At 33.9% G+C, this 13430-nt stretch overlaps 1 protein-coding gene across 3 annotated transcripts in view; it reads right to left on the bottom strand.

The window, feature by feature from the left end:
• Positions 1-1338: 1338 nt before the first annotated feature.
• NFU1 (NFU1 iron-sulfur cluster scaffold) overlaps positions 1339-13430 on the bottom strand; it is a 23388-nt gene continuing 11296 nt past the window's right edge. For all 3 annotated transcript variants that reach the window (XM_023533842.1, XM_011365589.2, XM_023533843.1), the window contains 4 exons: positions 10480-10594; positions 6218-6278; positions 3766-3940; positions 1339-1726 (listed from right to left, as the gene is read on the bottom strand). In XM_023533842.1, coding sequence (XP_023389610.1) covers positions 1682-1726; positions 3766-3940; positions 6218-6278; positions 10480-10594 — 396 coding nt within the window. In that variant the 3' untranslated portion in view covers positions 1339-1681. The remainder of the gene's footprint in view (positions 1727-3765; positions 3941-6217; positions 6279-10479; positions 10595-13430) is intronic.

Genomic DNA, 13430 nt, shown 5'->3' with positions numbered 1-13430 from the left:
TTCTCTTACAACTCACTGGCCAGAACTGGGTCATATGTCCACACCTAGACTAATGACTGGCAAAGAGAAAAAAAGAATTAAAGTGATTGGTTTAGACTAGTTTTTATTTATTCCCTGGGACTCAGGTAGGATCTACCTTCCTTGGGCACAACACAACCAAACAATATTGAGAGGACCTCTCTCAGTAAGAAGCAGGGGGTGTATGCTGAGTAGGCAACTGAGTTTCTCCAGCACTCTCCATACTGACCATACCCTACTTTTGCACTATTTCCTACCAAGCACTTCGACTTTACGCTCAAGTCATTCTTAGCTTCTTATAATTCCCCAATACAATTCGCAGCTTCCAGATTGTTTATGCTGCTCTGTGTGCCTAAAATGTTCTTCCCCACCTTTTCTCCTTATCCATGGTTGATTCCTTTTGTAGAAAGTCTTTCCAATGCTTTGGCCTCTCAGTTACATGATTTCCTCTCTTCCAATAATCTAATTCACCATCACCGCAGCCAATTTGATTTCATGACTAGACCCAAGACTTGTCATTAACTGCATCTCCTCCACAATCTCAATTTCCTGTAGCTTCATCTAAAGAGCAGGTTAATGTGCCTAGCTTACAAAGCAGTTCCCAGACTCTAAGCTGAATTCATCGGAAACAAATTCTCCAACCCCACTATCTGATTCTGTAAACCAAAGGGAAAATTAAAACTTCAATTCTGAGCATTCACAACTGCTGGATTTCTTCCTGTTTCCATCCCTATCTTAATCTCCATACTTCGGGGGACCAGAATTTCAGAGATGCAATATACCCTTCTTTCCCTTCCTGATACTGTCTGTGAACTGTTGTCTTTGAATTACTATAGAAAAATGAGAGAAGATAATTTGCAATCTGGGCTATCTAAAAGAGCAGTACCTCTATGGTAGAAAGATAACTGTCCAAATTTCTGGCATGGCACAGATTATAGATCTCTGAGTCAGGAGAAGCCAGTAGAAAGACTGAAGCAGTTTCTCATCTTTTTTTCAGAAAGCTTCTGCTTCATAAGGTAAAGCCTGAGGCAGTTTTCCACAATTCACCCTGCCCTGTCTTAAATATTAACGAAAATTTTGTCTATATTCTGGAATCTAGTTCTTTATCAACTTTCAGCATTATGTTTTTTGAGGGTTTTTTGTTTTTAGTCTCTTAGAGAAAAGTTGTATGCTACTACATTGGGGGATACTAGCCAGATACAATTTTTTTTTTTCCAGATACGATTTTTAAACTAGAACTGTTTAGTTTTTTTTTTAACAAGGTGAAAATTCAGTAAAAATTGTTTCACACATCTCAAGAAAAGCCAAGCCATTTTAGAATATTTTAAAAAGCTTTCTCCCTATTTATTTCTGTATTTTAAAAAAAGTAATACAATTAGATAGGGGAATTGTGTTTTAAACTGCTTCACACATTATGCAAAGAATTAATCATGAAAAATGAAGAACAAAAATAAAAATTACCCTGGATAAGAGCCACATGTATGAATGATTCAGGATATTATAAATAACCCATGAGTTAAAGCAAACATGCAATATTTATAGATCACTCTCTAAAGAAAGGGCATATTTTATTAATCTTCAAGTTCCTTAGCAGATTAGTTAAAAGCTTGGTGTACATTATCAACAAGTCCAACTGCTGGGCCCAAAGAAAATTCAAATTATTTTAAGGTGAATTTGCTTCTTTTTCATCAGGTTCATCATCTGTAACCTAAAACCAAAAAACAAAGAGAATTTAAGAATTAAGAAACAGAATTTGCTATTTCCTGATTTTAACATTACTTGCTTACCAGAAATAACTGTAATACGTTAACAAGGTATGTCAATCTAGTAAGACTAAATCTATCAACAGACCCAAAGCACAAAGTTTGCATCATAACCTATTATCCTAACAACATAAAAGCAAATTGAATATCAGCAAATTAATTAAAGGCACTGGTTTCCTGTCCTTGTCCCAGAAGAGGTTTCTAATAGTGGAGTCTCAGCTGGACAGAGAAAACTGTAATGAATGATTAACTGATCTTTTTCTAGCCATGGACTAATGTAACTGACTTCCCCCCACCCTCCAAAAGCATCTTATTTACTTAAATATATTCTGGGGAGCTATAACAAACTGTTATTGTAAAAATATATATTAGAAAAATGAATCCCTAAAAAAGGTAAAAAAGTAAAATATCATATTGGTAACTAATTATTTTGGTCTTAGACAAAAATCATTTTAAACCTTAGAAAAATGTGAAGACTTTCATTTCCAATAAGTCAATAAAAATACTAATGAATACTTGAAAAAAAATGAAAAGATTAATATCTTCTCATGAGTTAATATATTACTCAGATAATAAAGACCAATTCTTTTGGCAAGGAAGAGTTATATAAACCTAAGAATTTTTATTTTCTATTCACCATGCCTACTACAATCAAATGCCAATTTAAATTTATAATCTGCCAATTCATTACCCCACCCTGGACAAGTGAATAAAAATGTCCTCTGTTAATCCACTAAAATGTCAACTAATGTAATTTTTTTAAAAGAGCATACAGAAGATAATGGCACAAAAATAAGTTTAAAAGAAAAATCTAGATGAATCTCGTTCTGATCTGAGACAATCAATGGAAAGTCAATTCTCCTAGTTTCTCTTTTGGGTTGAGTAAAAATGGATATGTACTTTCAAGGAATTGACATTTTATATTCAATCTCGGCAACACCCAATTCAAAGAATTTCATTAGTCAAATTCTATTTTAGGCAGAATATTCCTAATTTTGGAATAGTAAATCCAAATACTTATTTCATACAAACTATGTAAAAAACATGTGTACACACAGGGCTAAGTGTTGCAAAGGAACACAAAGACCTAGAATGTGATTACAAGTCTCTCCAGAAACTTACCCATTAACATAAAGCTAAAACAGATACACAGAAAGAGGCTTTGGAGCTTAATTCCAAGCGGAGGACTTCAAAGAGGAGATGGCGTAAATTGCACCAAAAGGAAGTATTTTAATACTACCCAGAGATGAGTGATTTTCAAAGGAACTGAGAAGAGATGACTCTCCTTTAAAGGCACAGAATTACCTGAAGAGTTTTTTCAAATTTCTAATTTCGACATATTTCTCCTTCTGATACTCTCTTTCCATAAGGTCATGCCTCCTGGTTGAGAATCACTCCAGTGAGGGTCTGTATCACTGCTGAGAATATGCTGTGCTATATTCCTTAGGTATCTTACGGCAGAAAAAATGTTGGCATGGCTATAGATAAAGCTCTGTAACTACTCAGTACTCTGTTTTACTGTACAACAAAGTATGATTTCTTGATGAGCTCCTTGCCTGCACATTTAAGAACAAGAAGTGGATAAATGTAACAAGAAGTGGATAAATATGATGCAGTGGAGCTGTTCCACTAAAGACTTTTAAATCTCATCTATAAAATTCTTTGATTCTCTGAATCTTCTTTTCCTAATTTTTCTACAACCAGAGCAGCAATATGCCCTATGAGCCTCAATTTCCTATGCACAAAATAAAAATAACTCACTTAATACACTGTTGTTAGAAGACTACATGAGGTAATATCTATAAAAATGTCTGTTACATAGTATTCATAACACTAAAGTTAATTCTAAACTAAAGAGTCAAGTCTGATAACAATTGCAAAACAAAGATACAGCCCTTGAAGAAAATGACAGGTAATAAATTTCTTTTCTTCTCAAATGTTTATTTTAATAGTAAATCTAAACTGTCACATAATATTGGCATACCTGTTCTACGCCTTCTACTTCTGGAATATAAAACTGCAGCATGTTCTGAATTCCATTTTTCAGAGTAATGATTGAACTAGGGCAGCTGGTACAAGAACCTTGGAGTTTCAGTTGTACGATGCCATCTTCAAAACCCTTATAGATTACATCTCCTCCATCTTCCTGCACAGTTGGCCTGTGGTCACAGTACATTTATGACATATTTAAGAGAACAGAAGTTTTCATCAAAAAATTTTAATATATCTCAGGGCTTATATTTTATATCAGTAAAATTCACAAAATTTTTTTTTAAGCATTTAAGATTTGAATTTCCTAATAATTATAGAGATTACCTAAGATATACTCATCCACTTCTTTTGGGTTAACAGAGGGAGACTGACAAACGCTGGCTTTTTTTTTTTTTTCCAGGTAAACTTTGCATTAAAATATATCATTAATTCAGAAAAATGCATAAATCATGTACGATCAATTCAATTAACTTTCACAAAGTGAACATACAATTGCCCCAGACCAAGAAATAGAATACTAGCATCCCAGAAGTCCCCCTTGTGCTTCTTTCTAATCACTCCTCCCTACCAAAGGTAACCATTTTCCTAATTGCTAGCACTATTGATTAGTTTCACTTTTTTTTTTTAATTTAAAAATTTATAAATATAAATTCCATTTAGAAAACATGTAGCATTTAGTCTTTTGTATTGGGCTTCTTTTGCTCTTTTTGAGATTCATCCAAGTCGTTGCTTTAATAACAGTTCATTCAATCTCGCTGCAGCATTGTATTTCTATTCAGTAAATATGCCAGAATTTGTCTATTCTATTGCTGATGGACATCTGAGTTAATATCAGTTTTGGGCTGTTACAAATGGTGCAGCGACAACGATTCCTGCAAACTTTTCTTGGTACACATCTATAGTACTACTGGGAGTATACCTGAGAGTAGAATTGCTAAATCAAGAATATGCATGTTTAGGTTTAGTAGATAATGCTAGTTTTCCATAAACTTACATTCCCACCAGCCATATATGAGAGTTCCTGTTGCTCCACATTCTCACCAACAATTGGCATTGCCACTCTTAAAGATTTTAACCATTCTAGTGGATGTGCAGTGATAGTTCACTGTGGTTTTAATTCGAATATTCATAATAACTAATGAGGTGGAGCACTTTTCGCATTTAGTGGCCATTTGGTTACTGTCTTTTGTGAGTTGCTTCTCCAGAGCTTTTGTGAAGAGACTGCTCCTGTCTCTACTTGTCCTTTTCTTAAAGTGTAAGAGTTTTAAAATATATTGTTATATATAACAAATATCTTCTACTCTGTGCTTTGCTTTTCACTGTAAATGGCATCTTTTGATGAAAAGAAAGTCATAATTTTATTGTAGTCTAATTTGTGCATATTTTCCTTGGTTTTTCTTATGTTCTATCAAAAAAATATATATATTTGCCAACCCAAAGGTCATGCAAATATAGACCTAATTTAAATTTCCTTTGTGATTTCTTTGTTGAGCATGGTCTACCTCTGGTTTGCCCCCATTTCCAGGGTATAGTTCTCTGGAGACACAACTGAGAGTCTGGATTTTCTTGAGGCCCCACCCATCTTAACGGATCCTAAACTCCAATTTTTGTCACCCCCAGCACTATAACACTACCAAAACTCTGTTCAGTTATCCAACTTCTTTTTGCTTGACTCAGTCTCTTCCCCTACACAGTTAAAAATAAGCTAGTGCCTTGTCAGGGGAACCTCTGAGTGTCAGGCTTACTTTTTCTTAACTTCTCTCTAGGATCTTGGCCCTTTAAGTCAAAGCTTCATTGGTAACCCGGAATTTTATTATTTTTCTTCCCCTCTCAATGATTTAGCTGAAAGCTGAATGGTTTCTGATTCTTAGCAGCTGCCCCTGATCAGCGTCTCATACTCCAGCTTCACACCAAGAATCAGCAAATGCCCCCAAGGGAAGCTTCAATGTGATTTCCTTCTCTACAGGATCCTGTTTGCTTTGGCAACTATCTAATGCCTTCACACACGAAATTTTTAAATTGTATTTTATGTAACTTTTCTGGGACTTTTCACTGGAACCACTGGTCTGCTACAAGCAAAAAGTACAAGCCTGCAGTCTTGTACTTTTTTTATTTTAAATTTTAAATTTTATAAATTTAAAATTATTTAAATTTATTCTTTATGGGCAACAGCCTAAAAATAGGTACCTCCCAATACTGTCATTTTTTTCCTAAGAAATCTGATATTATAATCATATTAAACCTAAATGATGACTGTGAAAGATAAATTCCTTTATTTACTATACAGGCTTTAAATTCAACTGTCATGGTTACCTATTGTGGTTTACATTCACTTATACTTATTTTAGAACTCCACTATTATCTCACAGACAACCAAAAGTATATTGCTATAATGAAAATTGGCTCTGTAGTATATCTGATCTTAAGTAAAGATAAGCGCTTACCGTATTCTAGTATCTAACAATTCTTTAATCATTGCCACAACTTCATCATCTTCTTCAGATCCTAGAAACAATTACAAATAAAATACATCAACAGTAGAAATTTCATATCCATGCAAGTACAAGTATTAAAACGGGATAATTTTTTAACTTAATGTCTCATTAAAAAAAAAAAAAAGAACAACATAAAAGCATAGAACATGTAACTTGGTATGGTGATAAGGTGATTTTGGGGAAATTTGATTTCTTTGATTTTGATTCTTTTGATTCTTTGATTCTCTTAAGAATAATTAAGGAGCACTGATCAACTTAACATTTGGTGATAAAGGTGAGTACACTGAGGAGAAAAAAATGGCGTAGATGATAGAGGCTCTGTTCATCCCTCTGGTGACCAAATCAAAGTTGTGACAGAAACAAGCAGCAGCAGCAGCAAAGAAAAATCGCCTGGGATCTAGATGAACAAGCCATACTACTCAGGAGAAATCTAAGAAAGCACTCTGCAATGGCAGAAGGTAGGACGGGGTGAGGATGTGGGGCAACCTGGTCTCGAGCAGCTGAGTGAGATTGAGCCTGCAGGAGCAGCAGCCTCTTAAAGGGGCCACGTCCGCTAGTGGATATTCGCGGTGACAGACCTTCTTGCTCTGAGCACCAGTGCCCGATCAGCTGCGCACAGGGGGCACAAGGGACTTACAGGCAGATATTGTCAGAGTAAAGATCGAGGTGAGATTAGTTTGGTACAGAAGTGCTGGTAGTATCCATCGTTTCCTGTTGAGTCCTCCCCTCCACCACCCCCACACTGCCAGTGCAAGGACACAGCAACACCACAGCCATGACATCATCATTCTGGATAACAGAGGTCGCTCTGGCCAGAGGATTCCCTGAAACCCCGCCTTCCCCAAACTGGGCCCCACCCAAGCCACATCCAGGTATATCGTCAGCTAGTCAGATGCGCCTTGCTGAGCAGTGCCTAGACTCACACTGGAGGCAGCTGGCCTCAGTTTCTGGTGTGGCCTTTTGAGGCAACTATAAGCACAGCCATCTGTGGATTGCTTGCTGAATCTTGACAGGTGACCTCAGAGGGGTAGAGGCTTGGGCTAAATTTGGCCTGCAGCTGAACCCCTCTCAGGACTGTGCCACTGGATACCTACTTCACAGATCCACACTAATAAGACCGGGAGACTTAGGAGCTTTGCTTAGTACATAGAAACAGACATGGAAAGGTAGCCAAAATGGGAAGACAAAAAGCAGAAACTATATTACAGAACAGAACAGAGATCCAGATATAATGGAGTCAAGCAATCTAACAGATGCAGAGTTCAAAACACTGGTTATAAAGATGTTCAATGAACTTTTGGGAAAAGTAGAAACGCCAACAAAGAGATAAAAATGGAGATGAAGATTATAAGAGGGAACCAGTCTGAAATGGAGAACGCAATATCTGAGATGAGAAGTATATTAATTGGAATAAACAAAGGAATAAACAAAGTGAATAAAAAGGATCACATGCCCTATCTAGAGGACAGGAAAGAAAATCAGGACACTCAAACAGAATGGCAAGAAAAAAGAGGCCAAGACTATAAAGATGATTTAAGGAAGATATAGGACACTATTAAGGCTCCAAATATTCGTCTGATTGGCATAAGTGAAGAAAATCAAAACGATGAACAGCTGTTTGAAGAAATAATGATGGAAAAGTTCCCTAACCTGGTGAAGGAAATGAACATAAAACCCCAGGAAGCTCAAAGGATTCCAAAAATCAGGGGTCCAAAGAGGCCCCCACCAAGACACATCATAATTAAAATGCCAAAGGTTAAATACAAAGAAAAAAATTTAAAAGCAGCAAGAGAAAAACAAATAATTACATATAAGGGAACACTCATACGACTAACACCTGATTTCTCAAGAGAGACTATGCAAGACAGAAGGGCTTGGCAAAAAATATTCGAAAGAATGAAGACCCAGAATATACAACCAAGAATAATTTATCCAGCAAAGCTATCATTTAGAGTTGAAGGACAGATAAAGAGCTTCCCAGACAAAAATAAACTAAAGGAATTTATCACCGCCAAGCCAGAATTACAGGAAATGTTGGAGGGACTTCTTTAAGAAGAAAAAACATGTTATCAAAAACAGGAATAAAGAATCATAACATATACATTCCTAAGTACCTTAAATGGAAAAGACTTAAGTGCTCCAACCAAGGGATAGAGAGGCTGAAAGGATAAGAAAGCAAGATCCCTACATATGAAAAGGAAGGGGATGGAAAAAGATATTGCTGTGATGAACCTAGAAGATATTTAAGTCAGACAGAGAAAGATAAACACTATATGATTTCACTTATATGTGCAAGTTAAGGAATAAAAAGAACAAAGTAATCAAAAACAGACTCACAAATATAGTGGACAATTTGGTGACGGACGGAAAGAAGGGGGTTTGGAGGGCTGGGAGAATGGGGTAAAGGGTTAAAGAAGTACAAATTAGTAGATGACGGATGGTCATGGGGATGGGGAGCACAGTATAAGGAATGCAATTAGCATTAATACAATGGCTAGGTGGAGGGTCAGGGGAAGGAGGAAGCAATTGGGGGGATCATTTTCTAACTATATAGATGTCTAACCAATGTACTGTATACTTGAAACTAATTTAAAAAATAAAATAAAATAAATTTACATGTTTAGCTATTAAAAAAAAAGGTGAGTATACTGAAATAGCTTAATCTACTAATGATGGTAGGGTTTTAATTTTTTTGGCCAATAAATTTGTATACTTTCATCATTCTCGAGTATTAAAAAACAGCAGGTAAAAGAGAATGTCTGGATTTTAATGAAAACTTTGAGATAGAAAGGCATACCTACTTTGTAAGTTAGTTTACGTTTCCAATTCCTCAGTTTTGTGGTTTTCAAATGACAATCATACTAAATATAGATGTGAGCCTTATAGAAATTTCCAAAATGTTCTACAAAACTGAGTGAAAAGCTGTTTTTAAATTTTGTTTAATTATTGTTTTTCTTTCACCAATGCCTTTTTATGGGCTTTAAATTTTTTTTTTTTTTTTGAGAAATTTATTTACACTTTCAGGAAAACTAAAAATGCAGATAATTCAAATTATCTTATAACAAACACTAGAGTTCTGGTAACAACATAAATAACTATGAATATTAAATTACATTAACTGAGTCTTTTTATACAAAAGAAATAAAACATATAAAGCTAAAATTCTTACAGTAGCAAACCTAAGTTCCACTCCCCACCATTACTTCCACAGGCAACCACTATCATGAGTTTAGTGCATACCCTTCTAGTACATGCGTACATGTGTACATTTAGACAGATGAGATCGTACTATAAACACTGTTCTACACCTTGTTTTTTCTATTTAATATATCTTAAAAGTCTTTCCAAATCAGAATGTATAGATATGCCTCAATTTTTAAAATACATACAAACTTTTGTATAGATTTGTTTTCATTTAGCTAGTTTCTTGATTATTAAGTGATAAAGGAAAAATGAAGGATTACACTCTAAAAAAACTTTCTACATTTGCACAAAGAGATTGTACAAAGATGCCCACTGCAGGATATGTGTAATAGAAATTAGCACAATTTATTTGAACATAAATAAGGGAACAAATTAATTAACTGTAGTTTATTCATATAATGGATTACTATATAACACTTAAAATAAATAAAATACAACTACATTTTTCAAAATAGATATATTTCAAAATATTATGCTCAGTGAATAAAAGGAAAGATGCATATAACTCATTGAAGTTTAAATACAGAAAACAATACTATATATTCCCTACAAACACATTTGTATTTGTAGTGAACATCTGAAAACAAACCAAATTTACATACATTTCAGGAAGCAGAAAGAGAAAATGGGTAGGGTAGAGCTTTGGTTATGTCTTTAATATTTTATTTAAAATTGGGTCTAAAGCAATTATAGCCCAAAATTAACACCTGTTAAATCTGAGAGGAGGGCAATTTGTGAGCTTCATACTGTTTTCTGCATGTCTGAAAATTTTTATAATTGAAAAATTTAGTTTTGTATATAACAGATTTGATTTATACAGTTTTCAAATATGATGGGCAAATGTAGTATATGTAAAGTTTTGTTTCCTCTGGAATAAGTTCCAGAGCTAAATACAATACCATGCTAAAAATCTATATTCCCATGACTTCTGAAATCAAGACAAATATGAAGACAGTAGGAAACTTAGAAAAAAAAAAAAGATAAATATTAATTACCCCACACATTACCTGCTTCTCCTGAAGGTGTTTCCTCAGTAACTAAGGGTAATCCAGATGCAAAGAAATCCATGATTGTGGCATAAATATCTGGTTTCAGTAAATTCCAGTCTAACTCTTCACTTTCCTGTAAATATTTGAAGGAAAATGCTAATTTCCACCCAAGGGCACAGACAAATATAAAACAATACTTTGTATCTTTTAAGAATCTTTTCCACCAAATCATATACTTATGTCTTTCATTCCTTCAAATAAAGTAATTTGGTATTCCCGCCCCCCAAAAGAAAGAATCTTTTCCTATTATACACTGTGCTATGCAACAGTACCCATTTCTGGGGAATGCATGTCAGTTTCAGTTCTTAAAGAATCTGGCTTATAATGACTTTCCAGAAGATACAGTTTTAGAACATTCCTCATTCATTCATTCAACAAGCTTGCATTAAGTGTGCTGTATGAACCATGCCCGTTATAGGTGATAGCAAAATGATTAAAAGATATTTTTTCATTAGGTAAAGAGAATTAAATTTCAGAATGCATTCTCTGTGTTTGAAGAGGAAGATAACGAGATTTCCCATTCTTTTAAATAAGATAGGATATAACTGCTTGATCAAATATGTAGGACATTCTACAACTATTAAAAAACTTCAACATGTATATTACTTAAGAGTACTGAAAAAATCCAACGATACAGTTGCAGAACCAAAACATACAAGTGTCATATGTATGGCTACTGCATCAGGGGACTTGTGAACTGTCAACAAGACTTAAAAAGAATCTATAATTATTTCACCTCTGTATCTGGCTAACCAGTTGATTCCATACAAAAAAAGGTAAGCGAGTTCTTAAATACCTAAATAGGACTAACATCTAAAAACAGAAAGGCAGGATGTGTTGTTTTAGTTTTTAAAGGAGAGCTCTTTAGAAGGAAAAACTATTAGATGCAGTCTATTTAGACTTCAGGAAGCTATTAGCTAGGATCTAAATACTATTAAAAATTGAGTCTAAATACATAAAAGTATTTTTGTCATAGATTAGGAAACGATTTAGAGACAGTACACTGAAGGGAAGATAAATGGGCACTGCTATGGATACAAGAGCAAAACCAGTGAAATGCCTTGGTGATTAGGAATGGGAACTAGTTCTAGGTAACTTTTTAAAAAAAATTTTTTCAGTTTCAGTTGACATTCAATATGATATTAGTTTCAGGTGTATGGCATACTGATTAGATATTTATATAACTTATGAAGTGATTCCCCCCCAATAAGTATAGTACCCACCTAGCACCATACATACTTATTACAATATTACTAAATTCTCTATGCTGTATTTTATATCCCCATGACTATTTTAACTTTCAGTTTGTACTTCTTAATCCCTTCATCTTTTCCACCCAACTCCCTATTCTGGATAATATATTAATAAGTTATTTGGAAAATCAATCAGAGAGCTACCTCATATCTTCAGCAAATAGTGGGCTCTACTAAGTATGAAATATTGGTAATAAAAAGAAGAAAAAAATCCTGAAGTTGTCTGAATGAGAAAAAAAAAGCACCATATAAGCTGCAAACTTAAACATTTAGACAAAAAACATAAATGATGCATAAAGAAGCCTCTGAATTATCAATTATAAATGAGAAATGGAAACAATCACTAAAGATACCAGGTAAATAGGATAGTCCATGATCAGGAAGGTTAACCGAAAGAAAATAAATCAAATCTGCCATTCTACCTATTAAATATCAATGTGTGCTCTGACTTGGAATATTATTTATTGGTCATGTCATTTCATTAAGAATAGTGGATCTGAAGAAATTTCAAAAAGAGTAACTAAATTATGATGGAAAAGGGAAATAAAAGATGACTTACCAAGATAAAATTAAGAAAAAAAACCCATAAGTTGTAATCACGTTTTCATTTAAAAAAAAGTTTTATATAGCATAAGCAGTACATAAGAGAACTAAATAAAAACATCTTAAAATAAATATAGAACTTCCTGTTTGTAAAATGAAAACAAGAATAACTAGTTATAAGAATTAAATTAGATAACATACGTAAAGCACTAGTGCCATATCAAACATGTTGGAGATATTAAATAAATGCTTGCCCTCTTTTCTCCCTCAAAAAGTATCAAAGAAAGAAAACTGAGGAATAACAAGGATAGGCCAGATATCTCTAAACTGGGAAAGACAGATCAGTTAACACAGATTTGCTCATTATGATCCTACCTTTGAGGGAAATCACTTGAACCCTGAAAACTCAACTTAGAAAATTTTACATTATTGTTTCCTACTACATGCTAGGCATTGTTATAGGTGAACTTAACAAGATGGACAATCTTTACTTTCACGGAGTTTACATTCTAGTACAGAAAAGACAGGTAATAAAAATAAACAAATGTACACCCGAAACTAATATAAAATATTTAATATCAACTCTAATTAAAAAATGAAAATAATAAATTTTATATGGATAATGAAAAAGAAAAAAATAAACAAAAATATATGATTAAGTGATAGTGCAATGAAGAAAATAAACAGGGTAATGAATGAGCTTTTGGAGGGAGTGCCACTTTTACCAATATGGTCAAGAAAGGGCTTTCTGAGAATTTAGAACAAATAACACTTTAAACAACAGGAGAAAACATTTTACAAATGGATATTTGCAAGAACCATAGCTACTGGGATTGCCACCAAGGAGGCAAATCATAATTCTCCTCCACACATAAATAGCTACAAGAGAATACTGAACTAGATGTAACATGTCACTAAGTCAGTATGTCCACTTTTACGGTGCATCAACTCACAGTAATCCTTTCAAACTGCTTAAGAGGAGTCGAATGAATACTTTTTATTTTGATATGAAATTGGATAAGTGATTAGTTCAATGCATACATATCAATTCACAGACTTAAAAGGATAGACAGTTCAAGTTTAAATAGTTCATTTCTCATTAATCTAGTAGAT

The sequence above is a fragment of the Pteropus vampyrus genome, unplaced genomic scaffold, assembly GCF_000151845.1.
Source record: "Pteropus vampyrus isolate Shadow unplaced genomic scaffold, Pvam_2.0 Scaffold113, whole genome shotgun sequence".
Taxonomy (NCBI): domain Eukaryota; kingdom Metazoa; phylum Chordata; class Mammalia; order Chiroptera; family Pteropodidae; genus Pteropus; species Pteropus vampyrus.
The sequence above is the reverse complement of the archived record's forward strand: the minus strand, read 5'-3'. Positions and strand labels throughout refer to the sequence as shown.